An 18,000-nucleotide genomic window follows, 5' to 3' on the forward strand; every position below is an offset into this window, starting at 1 on the left:
ATTTACTAAACACGTTTTTTAAACAGTTAAATGTGTCGTTACAGTTTTATTTTGTTCATTATGTAACATAATTTTAAATATGAGAAAACAGAGACTGACACAGTGTATTCTTGTTATTGAAAAAAGTGATATGGGTGAAAAACAACAGTAATAATTCAACAATTTGGCTTCTTGTGAACTCCAGACTGGACAAACCTGAAAACACAAGCATTAAATCCCTGCAGCAACAGAGTTTCTGTAGTGGCCTAATTTCAGTTCATTTGAATGGTGACCTAACTTGCAAATTCAGCGTCTATTCACTGTCTGTGATTTTAAACGAGCCATGCAAAGCAGCTCGATTGCTCTCGTTCTCTCCCTCCAGCTTAAAGCCATCACAAAGACTTATGTAAGAGAAAATGCTCAGTGAAAGGTGACTTTATTCTGACTCCAAAGTCCACATTAAAACAATACTTGGATTTAAAGTGAGACTGATAACGGGGGTTTTTATTTACAGTTTGGAAAGCCACTCACCTCTCAGGTTCACATTAGCCCTGATGTCAGAGATCTTGATATGGGACTGAGCTGAAAATCACATGGCTGCTACATTTACTCAGTCATGCACTCAGCTGGGCGGGCTCTAGGTGTGTGTGTATGTGTGTGTTTGAGGAGGGTGTGTGCTAAAGAGGAGTGCAGAGGGACAAGGTAAGAGGGAGAGGCAGAGGGAGAGAGATGCTGCACCTGTGCACGCTCACCTGAGGAGAGGAAAAAGATTCCACAGAAAAACAAAGAGAGGAGATAGAAAGTTTGTAAGCATGGTGAGACAGTGTCGCATGTGAGAGAGTCCCCTTTCAGCCAGCACACTGTGAACAAGGTAAGAGAACGAGCGCACCTGAAAGCCTCCAATGAACTGCAGTGGAAACTAGACTTTTATCTGTGCAAGAAATACACATTTAACTCTAATTACAAAAATCAACATGCTACTTCCATCTTTTTCGCTGGTATTTCCACAGCTCAGCAACCCTGATCAACATATTAGAACTGCAGTACTGTATTTGTATAGCCAAACAACAGCTAAAGTCAAATTTCCAAGTGAAAATGTCAAAAGTTTTTTGTTTCTAGATCCTTAAGTTGGAGAATCGACTTTAGTTTTTCACAGTATGTAGATGCAAACTGGATATTTTTGAGTTTTTCAGGGACAAAAACAATAAATATGGAGACATTAGCTTGGGTAACTTGAGGTGAGTGCTGTGTTTTAACAGTCAAATTATGGCTGAAGTAAAATTCTTTGGAAAAGAGGCCTGACTTTCGATGATTTCAGCCTCTTAAAAGTGAAAACTTGGGGTTTTTACTTGTCTTATATCAAACAAATTCAGAGTTTGAGAGCTTTTGATTTACAGAAGAAAACATTGGAAGAAATCAGCTTGAGCTGGACAAACGGTGACACATTTTGACCTTTGCCGCTGTTTTTAAAGACAGTTAATTGAATAATTAAAAAGGGTTGAAGCCTGAAGGAGACACTAATGCATTGTCTTACATCAGGAAATATTAGGAGGCCCACAGGGTTACTATGCATGCTAAATAACATAGTGCAGATATGTTTTAACATGATTTTATTTGTCATGTTTGAGCTGGTTAGAATAACACTAAGTCATGAAAGAGCTACAGTCACAAATTAACCTTTTTGGACTTTGCACCTGTGTGAAGTTTACAATTCAATCAGCCTGGGGATTTTTGTGACCTTTGAGAAGGCAGGAAGGCCTCTGGAACAAATGACTAAAAGACATTTTTATTAATGGAAATAATCAGACGAGCCAAAAAAACTTTGCTGCTAGGGGTCAACAGCAAGTCTGGTACAAGGGATGAAACCTGAGAATCTAGTGAACCTTCAGTTTAAGTTACGAGGGCAGCAAAGCCCTCGGTGCCCTTGGAGGCTCCTCTCTGTCTTTCTGCGGCTCAAAAGTTATTCTTTTCAAAGACTTTGCAGGTCGTTAGTGTTTTCTGATTGTGCGCCACAGTTCCTGCTGTGATCTCTGAGGCTTTGCTTGGGCGGCTCACCCACACATAACAGAATACATGGTAACTTATTAAAATGGAGGGCCTCCTTTGTGTCAACAGGAGTTTTTGTCTCAAAGGTCATATCTAAGTCAAACACGGCATTCTTTTGGAAATATGTGTGCATATCGACAAGCTGTCTTACTTAACATGGTGTGAAAGTGCCGAGAAGGTATTCTGTCTTGTAGAAGCTGTTTTGATGGAGAGTCAAGAAAATTATGCAAATGCTCTGCAAATGTTTACTATGAAGAAACCTGTCCTTTTTGTGTAGGAATAAACAAACAGATGATGAAACAGAGAGAAAAAATGCTAAAATCTGAGGAATGTGACATAAAAGAAGCTATGGAAACCCAAGTAAACACATTGAAGTGGTTCAGACCCTTGTAAAAGCTCTTCTTGGTGAGCAACTATCTGTTACCTGAGCATCTGTGAAAACCACACACCCAGGTTATTAAGCAAAGAGCAACCCCGGGTCCAGAGGAATAAATGTAAAAGGTGCCTGCATTGCTGTTTCCAAAACTTAAAATCAAAGAACCTTTGCACTCTTCGTTCGTGCCATTTGCCAAACATCACATGGGTCAGATAAGAGTAGGATGAGTGTTTCTGCAAAGGGCATAGACTCTTTATTTGCATAGGTGCTACATGATAAAATAACCACACCAAAGGGCCTGACTTCCTGTCAGCTATCATAAAAGAGAGCGATATGGCTGTGTTTGTGAAAGTCATAAAATCTGGTTTATGAGCCACGCTTTTATCTAAACACTTTTTTTAAATGTTTCATCCCAACCTTCAAGTTTAAGTTTTAAATGTTGCAGTGAGAGGTGGGGTTAATCTAAACTACTTTAATAAACTGCTCACTATGTGTTTATCGCACATTCACGTTTTCATTGAATCTATCTGGTCCCCGCTTTAGTAAAGTAGCTCAACAAAATTCCTCTAAATTCTGGTAAAACTAAAATAAAAAGACCTCAGAGCTGGACTTACCATAATAGTCTCACTGATTGTGCTTACAACTACAGTAAAAATGCTATTATTTACAAGTTCACAGCTTATTTTGTGGTTTTGAGGACATGATGCACTGCTTTAAACGTGAAACTTACAAAATTCAGTTTAAAATATGTAAAGTAATTTCTGACTTTTTGTATTTTGGCAGTTTTACTTGGAAATAAACCATCAGAACAGTTGCAGGTTAGCTTTCTGTCAAGCAAAGGATCAATTTGAAAACTGCCAAGCCAAGCAAACACGCCTGCAGTTAAATGCAGTAAAATAATAATAAAAATATTCCTCAGAGATTTTGGTTCATGTTGACATGACAGCATCATACAGTTGCTGCACATCCATGATGTGAATCTCCTGCACCATTGCATCTCAAAGATGCTCTAATAGATTGAGAACTGGTGACGTTTGACATCATTTGAGCTTTGTGACATGGTGCGTTATCATCTTCCAACAACCAGCAGCAATATTCAAGCAGGCTTTGGCTTTTAAACAATGCTCAGTTGTTACCAAGAGGCCCAAAATATGCCAAGAAAATATCACCCACAGCATTACACCTCCGGCAGCCTGAGCCACCGATAGACTAATTTTGCTGCAGAAATTAAGACTCATCAGACCAGGCAAAGATTTTCCAGTCTTCTGTTTTGCAGTTTTGGGGATCCCTTGTTAACTGTAGCCTCAGTTTCCTGTTCTTAGCTGACAGCAGCGTTACCCCGTGTGGTCTTCTGCTGCTGTATCCTATCTGCTTCAAGGTTTAACATGTTACATAATCAGAGATGCTCTTCTGCATACTTTGGCTGTAGGAAGTGGCCATTTGAGTTTCTGTTTTCTTCCTATCAGCTCAAAGCAGTCTGGTCATCCTTTGCCCTCTGACATCATAGGGATTTTAATTATGTGGGAAAATCCCAGCTGATCAGCAGTTTCTGAGAAACTCAGATCAGCCCATCTGGCACCAGCAACCATTCCACGTTCAGTGTCACTTGAATCACCTTTCCTTCCAATTCTGATTATGGTCATCGTGACCAAGTCTAAATGCTGCCATGTGATTGGCTGATTAGATACCGAGGTTTAGGAGAAGCTGAGCAGGTGCACCTAATAAAGTGGCTGTAAGTGTATATTCTTTACAGACATAAGAATATATTAAAAGAAGGTTGAAGAAATAGAAAAATAAAGACACAAAACATATTTTCTGTGTGTATTCAAGATGATTTATGTAAGGCATGATCCGACCCATGAACATGTTTATGACCTCTTTGATACAATAAAAGAGTTGGCATGAAAGAGTCAGCGATTGCTCCATAAGGAAGTTATTTGACCTGTTTGGTTACCAGGTGACCGAGGACCACAGAGACCTGGGTGTATTATTCTGTTATCGTTACCTGTGTATGTATCCATACACCTGAAATAATACAGATGATATCACTTGATGAGAAAACCCAGAGGCTTTTGGTCATGTTGTGATTCTTAAGTGAACAACAGAAAGACACACTTTGTCATTATGTAACACGTTTCCAAACTCCTGGTTCAGCATCGGGACGACAGCTTGCTTCCCCAGTATTTGCTTTCCTGACTTTATATCAGATCACATGCGAGCGATAGAGGATCCTGTGCAGATAATCATTAATTTATCAGCTGAGAGCAGAGTGTCAGGTGTTGCACCCCCATTGGGTTACACCTCGTAATCACGGAGATGTGCACTGGATGAAGTAAGCCAGCCGTAGTATCGTCTGCTTTCTACAAACTAGTCCTGCACAGAGCAGCAGAGTAAACAGTGTTGTTTGTCTTTTTGAACTGGTTCACCAACAATGAGAGAATGATATAACATTAAAGGCATGATGTTCAGTGCAGACTGAGATTAATTTGAATGCAAATCTGCAGCAGAAAATTTGTACAAGTGAAAAATTTGCATCTACTTTTTGACATTAAATGTAAGTAATTGGAGCTATAGTTATTGTAAGTTAGCAGAACTTCAAATATTAATGCATTTTCCCTTTAAAAACCTTATAAATGAATTTCAGAATTTAAATCTTTTGATTACATGCTATATGTATAATTTAACTTCAGATCAATTAAAGTTCTTATCAAAGAACTGCAGTAACAGTTTTACAGCTTTGCTGTTCTCGCATGAATGTAAATAAAGGACATCCTGAGCAAATGAACTAAAACACAGAGGAACAAATATAAAACAATGAAGTGTGGCAGAGCTTGTATAAATTTAACTAACATCCATAAATGACTGTTGCAAACCTCTGGGTTTTCCTACACTGTAATATCATTGCTTTAATCTTTATTAAACCCGGAAGTGAAACTGCTGAGATTAAAGGAGAATGCCCTGGGGCAATAGAGGTGGTACTAATTTAACATGTTTTTCAATAGCAGGAGAAACCAGAGCTACCTGGGGAAACAAGCGCAGCAGCATAGACAACACACAAAATTCACACAGAAGCAGCTGCTTGGGGGCCCCCACATCAGCAGAGGGCCCCCAGTTAATTTAATAAATATGTTAACTGACCGGTTTAATCATTCACTGTGAGCGCTGAGCTTTTGCAAGTTATTTATTATTAACATTCACTAACAATAACAACAATAACAGAAATGTCAAGGGGTGGTGAGCTCAGGGGATATTGTATGGAAACAGCAATTACAGTGTTAACCTATTTTTACTCTCTAGACAGTTAGTTTCCATTTAATTTATTTAACACTGTTTTTAAATTTGCGCTGTTACATAAAATAATATTTCGGTCTGTGGTAAATTCTTTGTGACTGTGCTGCCCTTTGGCACAATTTAAAAAAAATTAAAACAGTGAACTTGTTTTAAAAATCATCATCTGCTTGTTTATTGTATTTCTTTCCAGCACAGAATAACTAAGCCATTAGAATTGTTGTGTTAGATGCGTAATGCAGAAATGGTTTGGCAAGGGCAATATAGCTAATAGTGGCTTTGCTGACGTGGGTGGCTGAGGGCCTTTAATCAACTCCTGCTTAAGGCCTTGTAAAACTTTAGGCCACCTCTGTGTACGAGGCTTTGCAATTTACCACATAAAATCACCTTTAAATAATTTTAATTAATTCAAAATGAAAAAAAAAATAAGTAAGTGGAACTGGAGTTTATTTTATACAAACTACTGAATTACTTCTTAAAGTACATTTTGAGTTATGATAATCTAATCCAATGTTTTGTATTTTTATATTAAAACTTGAATTTTATTGACGTTAGCAAAAACAATTTGACAGAAAAAACATGGCTGATAATGGCGTCTCTCAGGGATCAACACCGGGCCCACTCTTAATTACTTTCAAAGTGCATTTATTCAGTGTAATTTCCCACTCAGAAGTGTAATGTACATTTTTATGCTGATGATGCTGTCTTGACTGCCACTACCAAACTTTCTCCAGCTTAGCCTTTCATGATTTCAGACCTTTAAATTAAAACTCGTTGCAAGTGATACATTAAAGTTTCATAAATACTTGGCTGTTCAGTTGATTCGTAACACTACAAAGCTCTTATTTATATTGTTGACCAGGTATGAATAAATGTAAATGTTTGACTGGTTTCAAATCTTCCTCTGGTCAAATGATAGTGATAAAGAGACTCGGTATATTTCAAAATTCTACCAAGTTTTGATCTAGCTGTACATACTGTAGTTTTTTTGTGGCCTAGACCCTTTCCTGACTACATTTAGATATGCGTTTATAGATGGAAATAAAAAGACTTTTTGTATAGATAAAGACTGACTAACATGTCTGCATTAAAACTGACAGAATAAATGCTGTTTTGAAGTGTACAAAGTAATGCTAAAACACTTTATTAACCTAGAATTCTTTGCTATTGCTCACCACATGCTAAGATCTCTGAACTTTACAGGTCGATCCTCCAGTCTCTGTTGGTGCCATGGCTGACTCAAGCTGGTGGAGGCTGACCTTCTCACGCAAGAAGAAGTCTGAATCCAAGGTTCTGTATGAAATCCCAGCAGAGCATGGCAGTAACACTGGGAACAAAGACCACCCGAGTAGTAACGGCTCTCCAGAACTGGACAGCCAGTTGAATGCCAAACTGGAGAAAATCGTCGATAAATCTGCCACCAAAGGACGCCACGTCAAGGTCTCCAACTCCGGCCGCTACAAGGAGAAGAAGAGGGTCCGCGTCACGCTGGCCGAGAACCCAAATCTGTTTGCAGACAACAACCTCAGTCAAGAGAATCATAAAAAGAAGACAGAGAAATAGCACAGAAAATGCACATACTTGATCAGTAATGTGTCATATACACATAAGAAGCTTCAAAGATGGCTTGAATGTATGCAAACACCACCATGTTGTCCTACATGTACTACTACTGTGCTACTATTCACCACACACAGGAAAATACAAGAAAAAAAGACACTTAAATAAACAACGAGGTGTCAAAATTTAAACATCCACCCGGCAGACGGGAACTAAACACAGTCCTGGACACATTTTTCTCCAGACTTTCTGTCTTTTAACTTTTATATATACTTCCTTGTGCTCACGCTGTTGTTTTATATTTTCAAAAATGACATGAAGGAAAATTTGGGGAATTCTCGCCTCATGATTCAAATGTAACATTGGTGTCATTTAAGTTTTCATTTTTTAATGTTGTAGATGTAATGTTATGTTTCAGGTTTTTATGTTTTGTTAAATGTCAAAGGAAATTTTTATTACATTTTTATGACCAAAGACTTGACGTCACTGATTACATCTGAAACATTATGGTGGATGCTTTCAAATATAAAGGCCCCCAAAAGTATCAAGTCATCATTGAAAAGACTTGAATTTCTCAGCTCTAAGAAACAAAATGTTAAAGTAAATTATATGTATTTATTTATATATCTATATACACTTGTCAAGTAAAATATCCCCAAACGGGGAAGGACAAACATCTTTCATCCATCCTTGTTTCCACATGTTCTTAAATGAAAATTATAGATTGTATATAAAAGATTAATGTAACCATTAACGATCACCATGTTGATCTTGTCATCCAAACATGCAACAATGTCAACTTTTTCTCGAGGCAACAGTCAGTTTGACAACATATTTTGTAGCCACAAATATTAAACGTTTACTTGTGAGGAATACATGTGCAAATTACAGCTCTCATTGTCATGAATTCTAAGTTGACACCCTGAAAAATGCTCTCATGTTTCACATATGAAAACATCTAAATTCACGTTGGTTTCCTTGGATGTAGAAGTTGGATAAGAGGGTGGAGTTCTAAATTATCAGCTAGCCCTAGAAAGCCTGATTAGATAGGTGCAGTCATAAACCGCAGAGTTTCGATAATGTTCAGTATCGGTCAGTACAGCTGATCACACAGGAAGAAAAGTGGCAGAAATTCCTTTAAAATGCTCTAAAAGGCACCAACATGGTTTAGATGTTTTGAAATGTACATGGCAAGCTACAGTTGCCTATATCAATGTCTGTCACTCCAGCCACAACCGTAATAATGCAAGCTTTAAGCCTTAATATGCTTTAAAAAAGTCAGTTCTTTAAAAGAAAATCATCCTCTCATAGTTGCTGTTAAGGGGGGAATTAGCTACAGGGACAAAATTCAAGCTGTAAATTCAGACTGACTCATATCTGGAGCCAGGCTTTTAGAGGAACTGCAGGTTTTGGCTTTGTTTTTCGAGCCTGGAGGTTGCCCCAGGTGACCGCGGTACAATTTATGGATACAATCATATCAGAAAACATGACTTGGGTATGCTAATTGTGCTTTTGTACAAATCAAATATCTGTTTATGTCATTGTGAATTAACTTCATGCTGTTTTGTTGGTTTAACTGTCCAAATAACTCCTGCAGCCATTGCATGTGACACATCAACAACAAGAAATGCTGTCTGTAATTTTTTTTCTGAGATGCTTTTTTGTTTGTAATAAATATAAAAGTTGTTAACATGTAAGATTTTCTTCTGTTTGTGCTGGAGTCTACAGCGAGGAGAGCTTTTAACATGCAGATGGTGGCCTGTTTAAACGCGATGATCTTGGTGAGGTCGTTCTTTGGGGTTAGTGAGCTGTTCAGCCTGTTTTGTTGACATGGTGATAGTAAGCAGGGTGATATTTGACACCCTGTGGTCTGCTTCTGCATTTTGTAGTGGAGCTGCCCTGCTGTTAGCTGAGAAAATGACAGATATCATCAAGTGATTCACAGAAATCCACAAGTCAACAGTTAATCCATGAGAATATTGCATGTTTCTAGTGATTCTGAGTGATCGTGTTTCGCTGAATCTTGGCGTTTGTGTTAGCTGTGCTACTGACATCTGCTGGTCAAACGCACACTCTGTCCTCAGTTACAAATTAAAACTTTATTAATTTCCCACAGTTACTTCAAGCTATATACCACAATTTCATCCTCAAACAATACAGGACACACAACAGTTGGCACAAATGACATCACGTGCTCTTTTAATCTCACTATTAAAAGGCAGTCACTGCCATAGATTTAAGACTGATACAATCAATTTAAATTAAGTTAACCACCAGTACAGGTCACATATTTTCCATTTGTAAGTGTAAAATCGTATTTGTCACCAATTAGAAGAAAAATATACTTTAGTTGTTCAGTTAACAGACTTGTGATTTTTTCACGAGTTGCTAACACGACTGAGGCAGTAAACTCTGTCTAGAGACAACAATGAATTTGAAACAAATATTAGTTTTCTCATGAGGAACAAGCTCTCTTTGTCATAAATTCTAAGATGACACATTGAGCATGCTCTCATATTCCCCATATAAAAGCCTCTAAATTCATTTTTATATTTATTGTTCAGGTTATGGCCAAAGATGATGTTCTGAATGCATAATTAGCAAAACAGTCACACTTTTCTTTCTTTCTCAAGCAATTGTCTCAATTTTCCATATTTTCTTTAGAAAACTACACACCTGTACAGAAATAATCACACCAATGGAGAAGAACAGCAGCTAAGTGTTGATGAGTGGAACAGATTGTGCTTTTTAAGAAATAAGAAACAGTTTTCATGTCCTAGAAGGTCAACGACTGCACTGTTAAACAACCACAGCCATACTGTTAATCATTATTTTGAGTGGGTAAAGTTTGCTCCACTTTTTCAGGCCAGTGCCCTTTTTCCATTACAAAGCATGGAAAACTCAAAAGTTGCACAGTCAGATTGTGCCACGCTGCTCCACTTATCCACTTAGCACACATGGTTCACCTCAAAAAACAGCACAGTGACATTTGGCTTGTTGATAAACTGCGCACAACAGCACCTATGCAAGGTTATTAATGTGAGGTAAAGATGGTGATCTTTTTAAATCAGTGATAGTCGAGATGAAACATGTCCTCTCCTTTATTTCACAGCCTGCTGATGCTCCTCATGGGGACAGTCGCTGGTACACCCAGCCTCCCTCTGCAGCGTGCTGAAACTCTCCCAGCTCGGACTCTCCGTCCTTCAGCTTGGTGAAGACGATGCGGTCGTGAAGTCTGTTTGTCTGTCCCTGCCAGAATTCTATTGAAAAAGGCTTTACGATGTAGCCGCCCCTATTGGAAAAGAAAATCATGGGACAGTTAAAGGCAACGAACCGAAAAAGCTTTAAGAAGCCGTACCAACATGTTATTAACTTTAATTAAGTGCAAAGGTTTACCAGTAATCAGGCATAGGCACCTCTGTGTCCTTGTACTTCTCCTCCAGTTCTGCATTTTTCTGCCTCAGATACTGAAAGAAATTGTGAAAACTGAGACTTCGACATTGTACGCATCACCTACAACGTGCAGGTGGAGCAGCTTCGGCGCTTACATCTCTGTTAGGCACAGTAGTGCTTTGTCGGCTCACGACAGCGCCGACCTGGCTGCTCTTTGGCCGGGAGTGGAAATAATCGCAGGAGCTCTGGTAGGGGATCCGCTCCACGGTGCCTTCAATGCGAATCTGAAAATCAAAATTAAATTTAACTTACATTTACTATGAAAATAAAAAGTTTAAAGAAGAACGTAATATTAAAACGTAATAGTAAAATTAAGGTTTCTGCACCTGTCTGTTCAGTGGTTCCCAGTAGAAGACCAGGCATGCATGCGGATTGCTCTCCTGTGGAGAAGAAAGTGATCAGAGGACCCGACAACACAGAAGAAGCCTTAAAGATTCATGGATGAAGTGAAGGAGGACATGCATAGGGTTGTTGTGACAGTGGAGGATGCTGGACACAGGGTGAGATGGAGGCAGACTTTATCAACAAGGGGCGACAAGTGTCAGTATTTGATTTAAGACAAAAAGGAGACAATGCATATCAAAATTCATGCAAAACATTTGAAACCCGATGAATAAAAAATTCCCACGATATAATTTTTATTTAGAATAATAAAAACAAAGTCTTCAGAAAGCAATATGTACTTATCAGTAAACGTATCAGTAAAAGCCAAAGAATAAAAATGCATTTTCAAATGTTTTTTTTAAAGATGTCTAAAATCAGTGGATCACCTGCTTCCATCTCACCCTATAACTGGCATCTAACATGAACCTTCTGTGTGGTCTTCTTCTCTTCTTCCTGCCTGGCAGCTCCATAGTCATTATATTTTGTCCATTATATCCACTATCCCTCGTCTGTGTGCGCTAAAACCATCTCAGCCTTGGCTCATGAAGGCATCAAAAACCCTTTGAAACTCTAAAGCAAAGAAATGGCTTGATAACGTGTTCTGCATAAATTATGGGCAAAAATCCAAAGATAAAGAGTTTATTGTCCCCAAAGTCATAGAAATGTATTTCCAAAGCTCAAACCAGTGAATTGGTGCCATTTTTGTTTGTATGACTGATACAGATGTTGATTTGTAATTTTTTGTGCCTGCTAACTACTCGCTTAAGAAATACATTATTGATAAAAGCAAAAGAGCTGGACTCAATAATATCATTTAAACACAGTAATGCACTATCTGTGAGACAATAACACAGGAAACAGGAAGAATTACACATTTATTCAAAACCACCTGAGGGCAAAAGAAGCAGAGCATGGATGTAGACGGCTGCTGACAGAGTCAGCGATAAAGATGCTTCTTACCAGCTCGCAGCCCTTTCTGCTCTCATAGTTGGTGAAGAAACGGAAACCTTCACTGCTGTAACCTTTCAGGAGGACCATGCGAGCGGACGGACGTCCATCACTGAGTACACAACAGATACGATTAATTGTACAAAACTGTGAAAAGAAATCAGCTCCAATCTGTTCGGGGGGCAGCGTTTCTTACTTGGTGGCAGTGGCGAGGCACATAGCATTGGGCTCTCCTATTTCAGGACACTTGGTGGCTTCATCAAACCAGTTTCCAAACTGCTTGATGGGGTCGAGAGACACGAGCTGACTCTCCTCAAAGCACTGGAAACAAAACCGATACAGGTGTAAAAAAAAACCCACAGGAAAACAGCCACTTTTACATAATGCAGGATTCAAATGATTCACTGATGCTTTTGGATTATAGTGAGTACAGGCTGTAGGCAGTATAATTACGATTTAATTAATTATTCAATTGTGTTTATCACTTTTAAACATGCCAGAGAAATATGTCCTATTTAGAGGTCAAAGCTGAGGTGTGAAACATCTGGGGAACACCTGCTTTCTCCAGCTGTATACAGCGTGACCAGATGCAAACTTCCTAAAAGTAAATTTGTGTGGGACAATAATTACACAGCCTTTTATCTGAATGCAACTTTCCAAACAATAAGAATAAAAGGAAGATTTTTGCTTGATAGTATTCTTAAACCCATATTATTTCACAGGCTTGACCCACTCAGAAGTTTTTCCTTCTCTTTTTGGTAGTTTCTATACATCATATCCTGCAGAAATCTGCAGAGCTCATGACTTTGTAGTGACTTCCCTTGCACTTTTCCCTGTTAAGCATGGGATAAGTGAAAAAAACTGTTAACTGGCACTTTATCCAGGAAGATATAAGCCAGATTTTATGGGTAATGGTTTTAAATACTAGAGCCAACCAATATGTGGGATATCATCTGAATATGTGGGATGAGGGACAAAGGATAAAAGTGTGTGGCATCATCTACAGCTACAGCTAGGATGTCCCATTTTAATGGTGGTGACAACACACCATTCATCAATTTTTTGTTGTTGTTGTGGTCATTTTTCAGTACTACTCAGGGGTGTGTGTTTCATTAAATGATATCAGTTCATATGAATCTCACACGAAACGTGCTTAAAAACAAAAACAAAGATAGCAGTGTCCCTCACAGCAATAACTTCCCTGGTTTGAACCTCCTGGGGCTTTTCTGTGTTAAGTCTCAATGACCTCAATGTGCCTGCGTGGCTTTTTATCCAGGTACTCCGGTACTTCACTGAAGTAAGACGCAACCCATACGGAAACATTTAACGCAGTGGGATCTGGTCACAGACTCTATCCATGGCAGCCAGATTAGATTCCAGCTGTGCACACTCACTGTATTTTTTTTGCACATCTAATTCTGGGTTCATATCGTGACCTTGCATTTGCACAGCACTGACAGAGTGGCTTCAGTTACATGACTCAATACACTGTATCCCAACGCAGGGAACTCAGCAGTTTCTCACCTCCAGATCTCCTTTGTACCTCTTCCTCATGTTACTCAGGTCCATACTGGTTCCGCTGCAGTATTTCGAGGTAAAAACGCGCGGCAGCCCTACTATCCTAGTGGCACGAGAGGGCAGATTTCCGTCAATAAAGCAAATATGTCTCAATATAATCGTACTGAGTATGCGCCTCATGCCTGTAAAACACACGCTGACGTAACGCTCCCTTACGTAAAATGTTACGCAAAAGAATGCTGTAAGAAAATCATCGATTTTAAAATCACATTTTACTCTACTTATTTAGAAACTATGTAATCTACGGATTTATTTTCATATGAACTAAAAATGCAAACAAAAACAAAACAAAAAAAACGAACGTCGGTAATGGTACGTCATTACGCTAGGACGCGTTCGCGTACAAGCCCACTCGGAGTCTCTTCTCCGGCATTGCAGCAATTTGCTTATTATTTTAGCCAAATTATTTAGATAATACGTATATGGATACGGGTTATCAGTTTTTAAATGTTTTCCGACGTGTTCATCACAAAGCACAGCTTCATTTAGGTAATTTTGTTTTCTTTTTACGCTTAAAGTTTGTTAAATATGAGGAAGGTTTTCTTTTTGCCGACATGTCAGTAAACGCAGCACGCATGCGTTAGTCACTTTCCTGAATAACGACGTTTTCCTGTGAAAGATGGCGGCGACCTTGTGTTCGAAATTGCTGCCAAAACAGGGTAAAGTACTATACTTATACCATTACTTTTTTTTTAAACATTGCGGTTCTGGTTAGTCTGTCTAATTTTCAGCAACTAGCTACTGTTAGTAGCGTTAGCGGGGACTCCGTTTTTAGCTGTTATTACGCTCAGTTAGTCGATGTTAGCTCCGCAGCGCTCACTGACAGGTTGTACAGAAGACATTTACCTGACATTTGTGGCTTTCAGGATGGCTTCCCCTCACACAGAGTGTCCGACACGGGTCCAAGGCTGTGACCCGCCACAGGAAGCCTCTGCACATCCAGAAACAGAAGCTGCTAGCGGTTACTCAGTACATCCCCCCCGCACGGGAGTTTCCTCCAGGCGCTTACCCGTCCCAGACCAAACACGTCCAGGAGGTAACACACCAGCATGTTCAGCCTTTTACTGAAAGCCTGCACGATCGGAACAAGTCTCACTTCATATAGGACTGCTCAGCATTGTGTGCTTATTTCTTGGATTGGCTTAGGTTTACAAAACCTTTGAAATATGTTGCTTAAAAACAGGCATTTGGCATTGCATCCCAAACAACTTTTACCAGGCAGTCAGCAGCTGATGGAGCAGTTTAATAACTGTTGCAAAAGAAATGGGAATATACAACAGTGTTTGTACACGTGCTTAAGGACGTGATAAACTTTATCTTCCACATCTGCACTTTGTATTTAATTTGCAAGGTAATTGGAAAAGTTGGTTTCATTTAAATATTTGCAATATTGTCATATTTATTTTTCGCTTGGTCATTATGAAACCTTTAACTTGCACGGTTACCCTACCCTATCCCATGATGTGACAGAGCATTCTCCTCTGTCACACCAACCCTCTTCATGTCCTCCTTCACTAATTGTCTCTGTGCTCTCCCTCTTTTCTTCTTGCTTGCAGCTCCATCTTCACGATCCTTTGTTCAGTATATCCACTATCCCACCTCTAAACATGTCCAAACCTTCTTAACCTTACCCCTCTAAGTTGTCCTTCTCATGCACTCATTTCTAATCCTGTCCATCCCGCTCATTCCCAATGAAAATCTTTACATCTTAAACTTGGCATCCTGTCTTTTTGTCAGTACTAGTTTCCAAACCATACATCATAGCAGGTCTCACTAACCTCTTTTAAATCTTACCTTTTACTTGTACTGCTATGCTTCTGTCACCTCGACACATGTCGCCACCCTGCCTGCACTCTTGTGTACTGTCTGTTGCTTTGGATGTCTTTTTTAAAAAGTAGCATAATAACTGTGTATACAACTCTGATAGATGTAAAGCTTATTCAGAACTTTAGCTACTCTTACCACTTTCAAAGATGAGGTTATTTTTACCTGAAAGCTTCATCTTTTACAGTAAAATACGATATATTTTCTGCTGCTCAGTAGGTAAATGATAAAAACATTTTTTGGAACCAGAATTTTACACATTACAGAATTAATTGGGCTTTTATTTTGTTACTTCAAGCAGATTTTGAAAGTATGCACTTATGTCCTTTTGTTCAAGTAGTAGTCTTTTTTTCTTGGTTTGGTCTGCAGGTCTCGTGCTTTACTGAGTGTCAATCTCTTCCGTCTCATTCCTTCAGGATAATGATTTGACCTTACTAATGAAGAGGGAGTTGAAGAAGTTGTTTGAGGATTGTAAAATGATCGCTGTGGTCCAGAACAGCAGCAGCAGTGCTGAAGACATGATGACTCTCAGGCACAGACTTTATAAACACAACATCACAGTCAAGTTCTTCCCCAACAAGGTAAGACTGACGTTGTTGATTCTGTGACATTTCCTATTTATCGGGAATCAAATACGTTTGAGATGTTTCTGAATAATAACATAATAAAACAGCTTTCATTAATCCAAATCTAAGTAATAGACGGTGTTTTTGGTAACATTTTTAGGGTCAGAAAGGACAACAAAGTGTGGATTATATTCTCTTGAATGTTGACAGCTGCACACTCCATGGATGAGTAGTCCTGTTATACTTCTAATGCGTGATTTAGACTTCTGTGGCGAATCTATGTCATAACTTATTTAACCACGCCTTAACCTTCCACGTAACCTGATGTGCACCTTCTGAAAAGTGTAACCAATGTCAAGTCGATGCCCAGCGTAACGACTGAATTTGTTCACTGTCTGATGGCACCCAGGACCATCCCTTATACTTTACATAAACTATAACAGCAACAATAAATCATTTTCTGATGATACATAAGACGATAAACTTTGAGTTGTTGTTTCTGTCTGCAGCTTTTTAGCTCACAGCGTCCTTCATATAGAAGAACATCCTGCTGCACAATTTCACATCAAGGATCATTAATCTTCTAATTCACAGTTGTTTGTTTTCAGGTCGTGCGGTCGTTCCTGAGTGACTCCATTTACTGCAACATGGGTCTTCTGTTCGTCGGCCCAACGGTTATGTTTGTTAGCAAAGAGCCGAAGGTGAAAGAGATGCTGACGACTCTGAGGGGCAGCCCACAGATGACACTCCTGGGTACGTTTATCCACGTGCGAGGAATAATTAGCATTGGATATTGTTATGATGCCTCGGGAACCATGAAATGAGTTCAGGAAAAGTTGAGCTAAATTGTCTTCTAAATTAACTCGTCAATCTTCTGCTGGTGACAGTTTGGGGCTGTGGGTTGAGATAAGGTTCCACATCCTGCTTGCGTCTAACCTTGGAGCACAATCGGTTGGTAGATGAAGTTAGGGATCCAGTTAGATGGGATAAGCAGTTACTGCCTCTCATCTAGAAAATGCCAAGTGTACTGTGAGTGTACACAAGGATACTGTGGCCCAAATTCAGTCTGTCCTCTACAGACGTTCGCTTTGTCTGCATGTTCACTTCCTTAAATAGAAGTGTGTTTTCAAACTCTCCAACACTGAATCTGCACCAAATCACGCTTATTAACCCAAGTTTGTGAACCGGTGTTAAAAACTGTTTGTAAAATTAAACAGATAATATTTTGCCAGCTGAAGCCTGTCTCTGTAAAACAGATTTCAGATCAGTCCAGAAATGGAAGGAATCCATTGCAAATATCTGTAATGATCTTTGCTCTTCTTTCATCAGGAGCCTGCATAGACAACACGCTGCTGAGTGCACAGGGCATCGTGAGCTACTCCAAACTGCCGTCAATGACTGTCATCCAAGGCGAGGTGGTGAGCGGGCTCTCCATGCTGACTTCCCACACAGCTTACCTGCTGCAGCGCCACCCAGCCCACCTGTCACAGCTGCTCCAGCAGTATATCAAACAGCAGAGCTCGGATGGAAGCGCAGAGGCAGCTCCTAAAGCAGAGGAGGCCACGTAGAGCTACAGAGGACATTACTGGGACTGGTGACTTTCAGATCGAGAGCCAAGTGGAACAGCAAACGACTGTAAATGGACTGGATGCAGTCTTTGTTTTAATTTGGCATCAATCAGACTTTAAAGATTGAAGAGAAAGTCTTGAGTGAAAGAGATAAATGGCGACATAGTGAGCATCCACCTTTCGGACACCTCAGCCTGGAGATGTCTGGAGTTATTGGATAAATAATGCTTCAAATGGCTTTATTTAAGTGTTTAATAAATGACTTCAGCGCTTACTTTGGCTCATGTTGTTTCTATGAAGACTTTCTGTTACTGAGGGAACAGTGTGAACAAAGAACAGTGTGAGATGGCATACTTCTGCCACGGTTAAAAGCACACTCCACACCATACATCAGTCAAGTCTTTGGATTTAGAAGGACTAGGATCGCTTG

General features: G+C 39.4%; 3 protein-coding genes across 3 annotated transcripts; 2 read left to right on the top strand and 1 right to left on the bottom strand.

Annotated features, from left to right (window-relative positions):
• Nucleotides 1–626: 626 nt before the first annotated feature.
• On the top strand, nucleotides 627–8,927 carry prr15lb (proline rich 15 like b). The gene is made up of 2 exons (XM_005913691.2): nucleotides 627–850; nucleotides 6,893–8,927. Exon 2 carries the CDS (start codon nucleotides 6,920–6,922, stop codon nucleotides 7,250–7,252), a length of 333 nt encoding a protein of 110 aa, XP_005913753.1. The 5' UTR covers nucleotides 627–850; nucleotides 6,893–6,919; the 3' UTR covers nucleotides 7,253–8,927.
• Nucleotides 8,928–9,328: 401 nt separating this feature from the next.
• Nucleotides 9,329–13,870, bottom strand: pnpo (pyridoxamine 5'-phosphate oxidase). Its single transcript, XM_005913689.3, has 7 exons — nucleotides 13,559–13,870; nucleotides 12,231–12,355; nucleotides 12,047–12,146; nucleotides 11,029–11,082; nucleotides 10,798–10,926; nucleotides 10,646–10,716; nucleotides 9,329–10,541 (listed from the first exon to the last, which is right to left on the bottom strand). Exons 1-7 carry the CDS (start codon nucleotides 13,730–13,732, stop codon nucleotides 10,376–10,378), a joined length of 819 nt encoding a protein of 272 aa, XP_005913751.1. The 5' UTR covers nucleotides 13,733–13,870; the 3' UTR covers nucleotides 9,329–10,375.
• Nucleotides 13,871–14,138: 268 nt separating this feature from the next.
• mrpl10 (mitochondrial ribosomal protein L10) lies at nucleotides 14,139–17,844 on the top strand. Its single transcript, XM_005913690.3, has 5 exons — nucleotides 14,139–14,271; nucleotides 14,479–14,648; nucleotides 15,853–16,017; nucleotides 16,611–16,755; nucleotides 17,332–17,844. The coding sequence occupies exons 1-5, from the start codon at nucleotides 14,232–14,234 to the stop codon at nucleotides 17,568–17,570; spliced, it is 759 nt and encodes a 252-aa protein (XP_005913752.1). The 5' UTR covers nucleotides 14,139–14,231; the 3' UTR covers nucleotides 17,571–17,844.
• Nucleotides 17,845–18,000: the final 156 nt, after the last annotated feature.

The sequence above is a fragment of the Haplochromis burtoni genome, unplaced genomic scaffold, assembly GCF_018398535.1.
Source record: "Haplochromis burtoni strain Fernald_Lab_line unplaced genomic scaffold, NCSU_Asbu1 Contig_6, whole genome shotgun sequence".
NCBI classification, from domain to species: Eukaryota; Metazoa; Chordata; class Actinopteri; order Cichliformes; family Cichlidae; genus Haplochromis; species Haplochromis burtoni.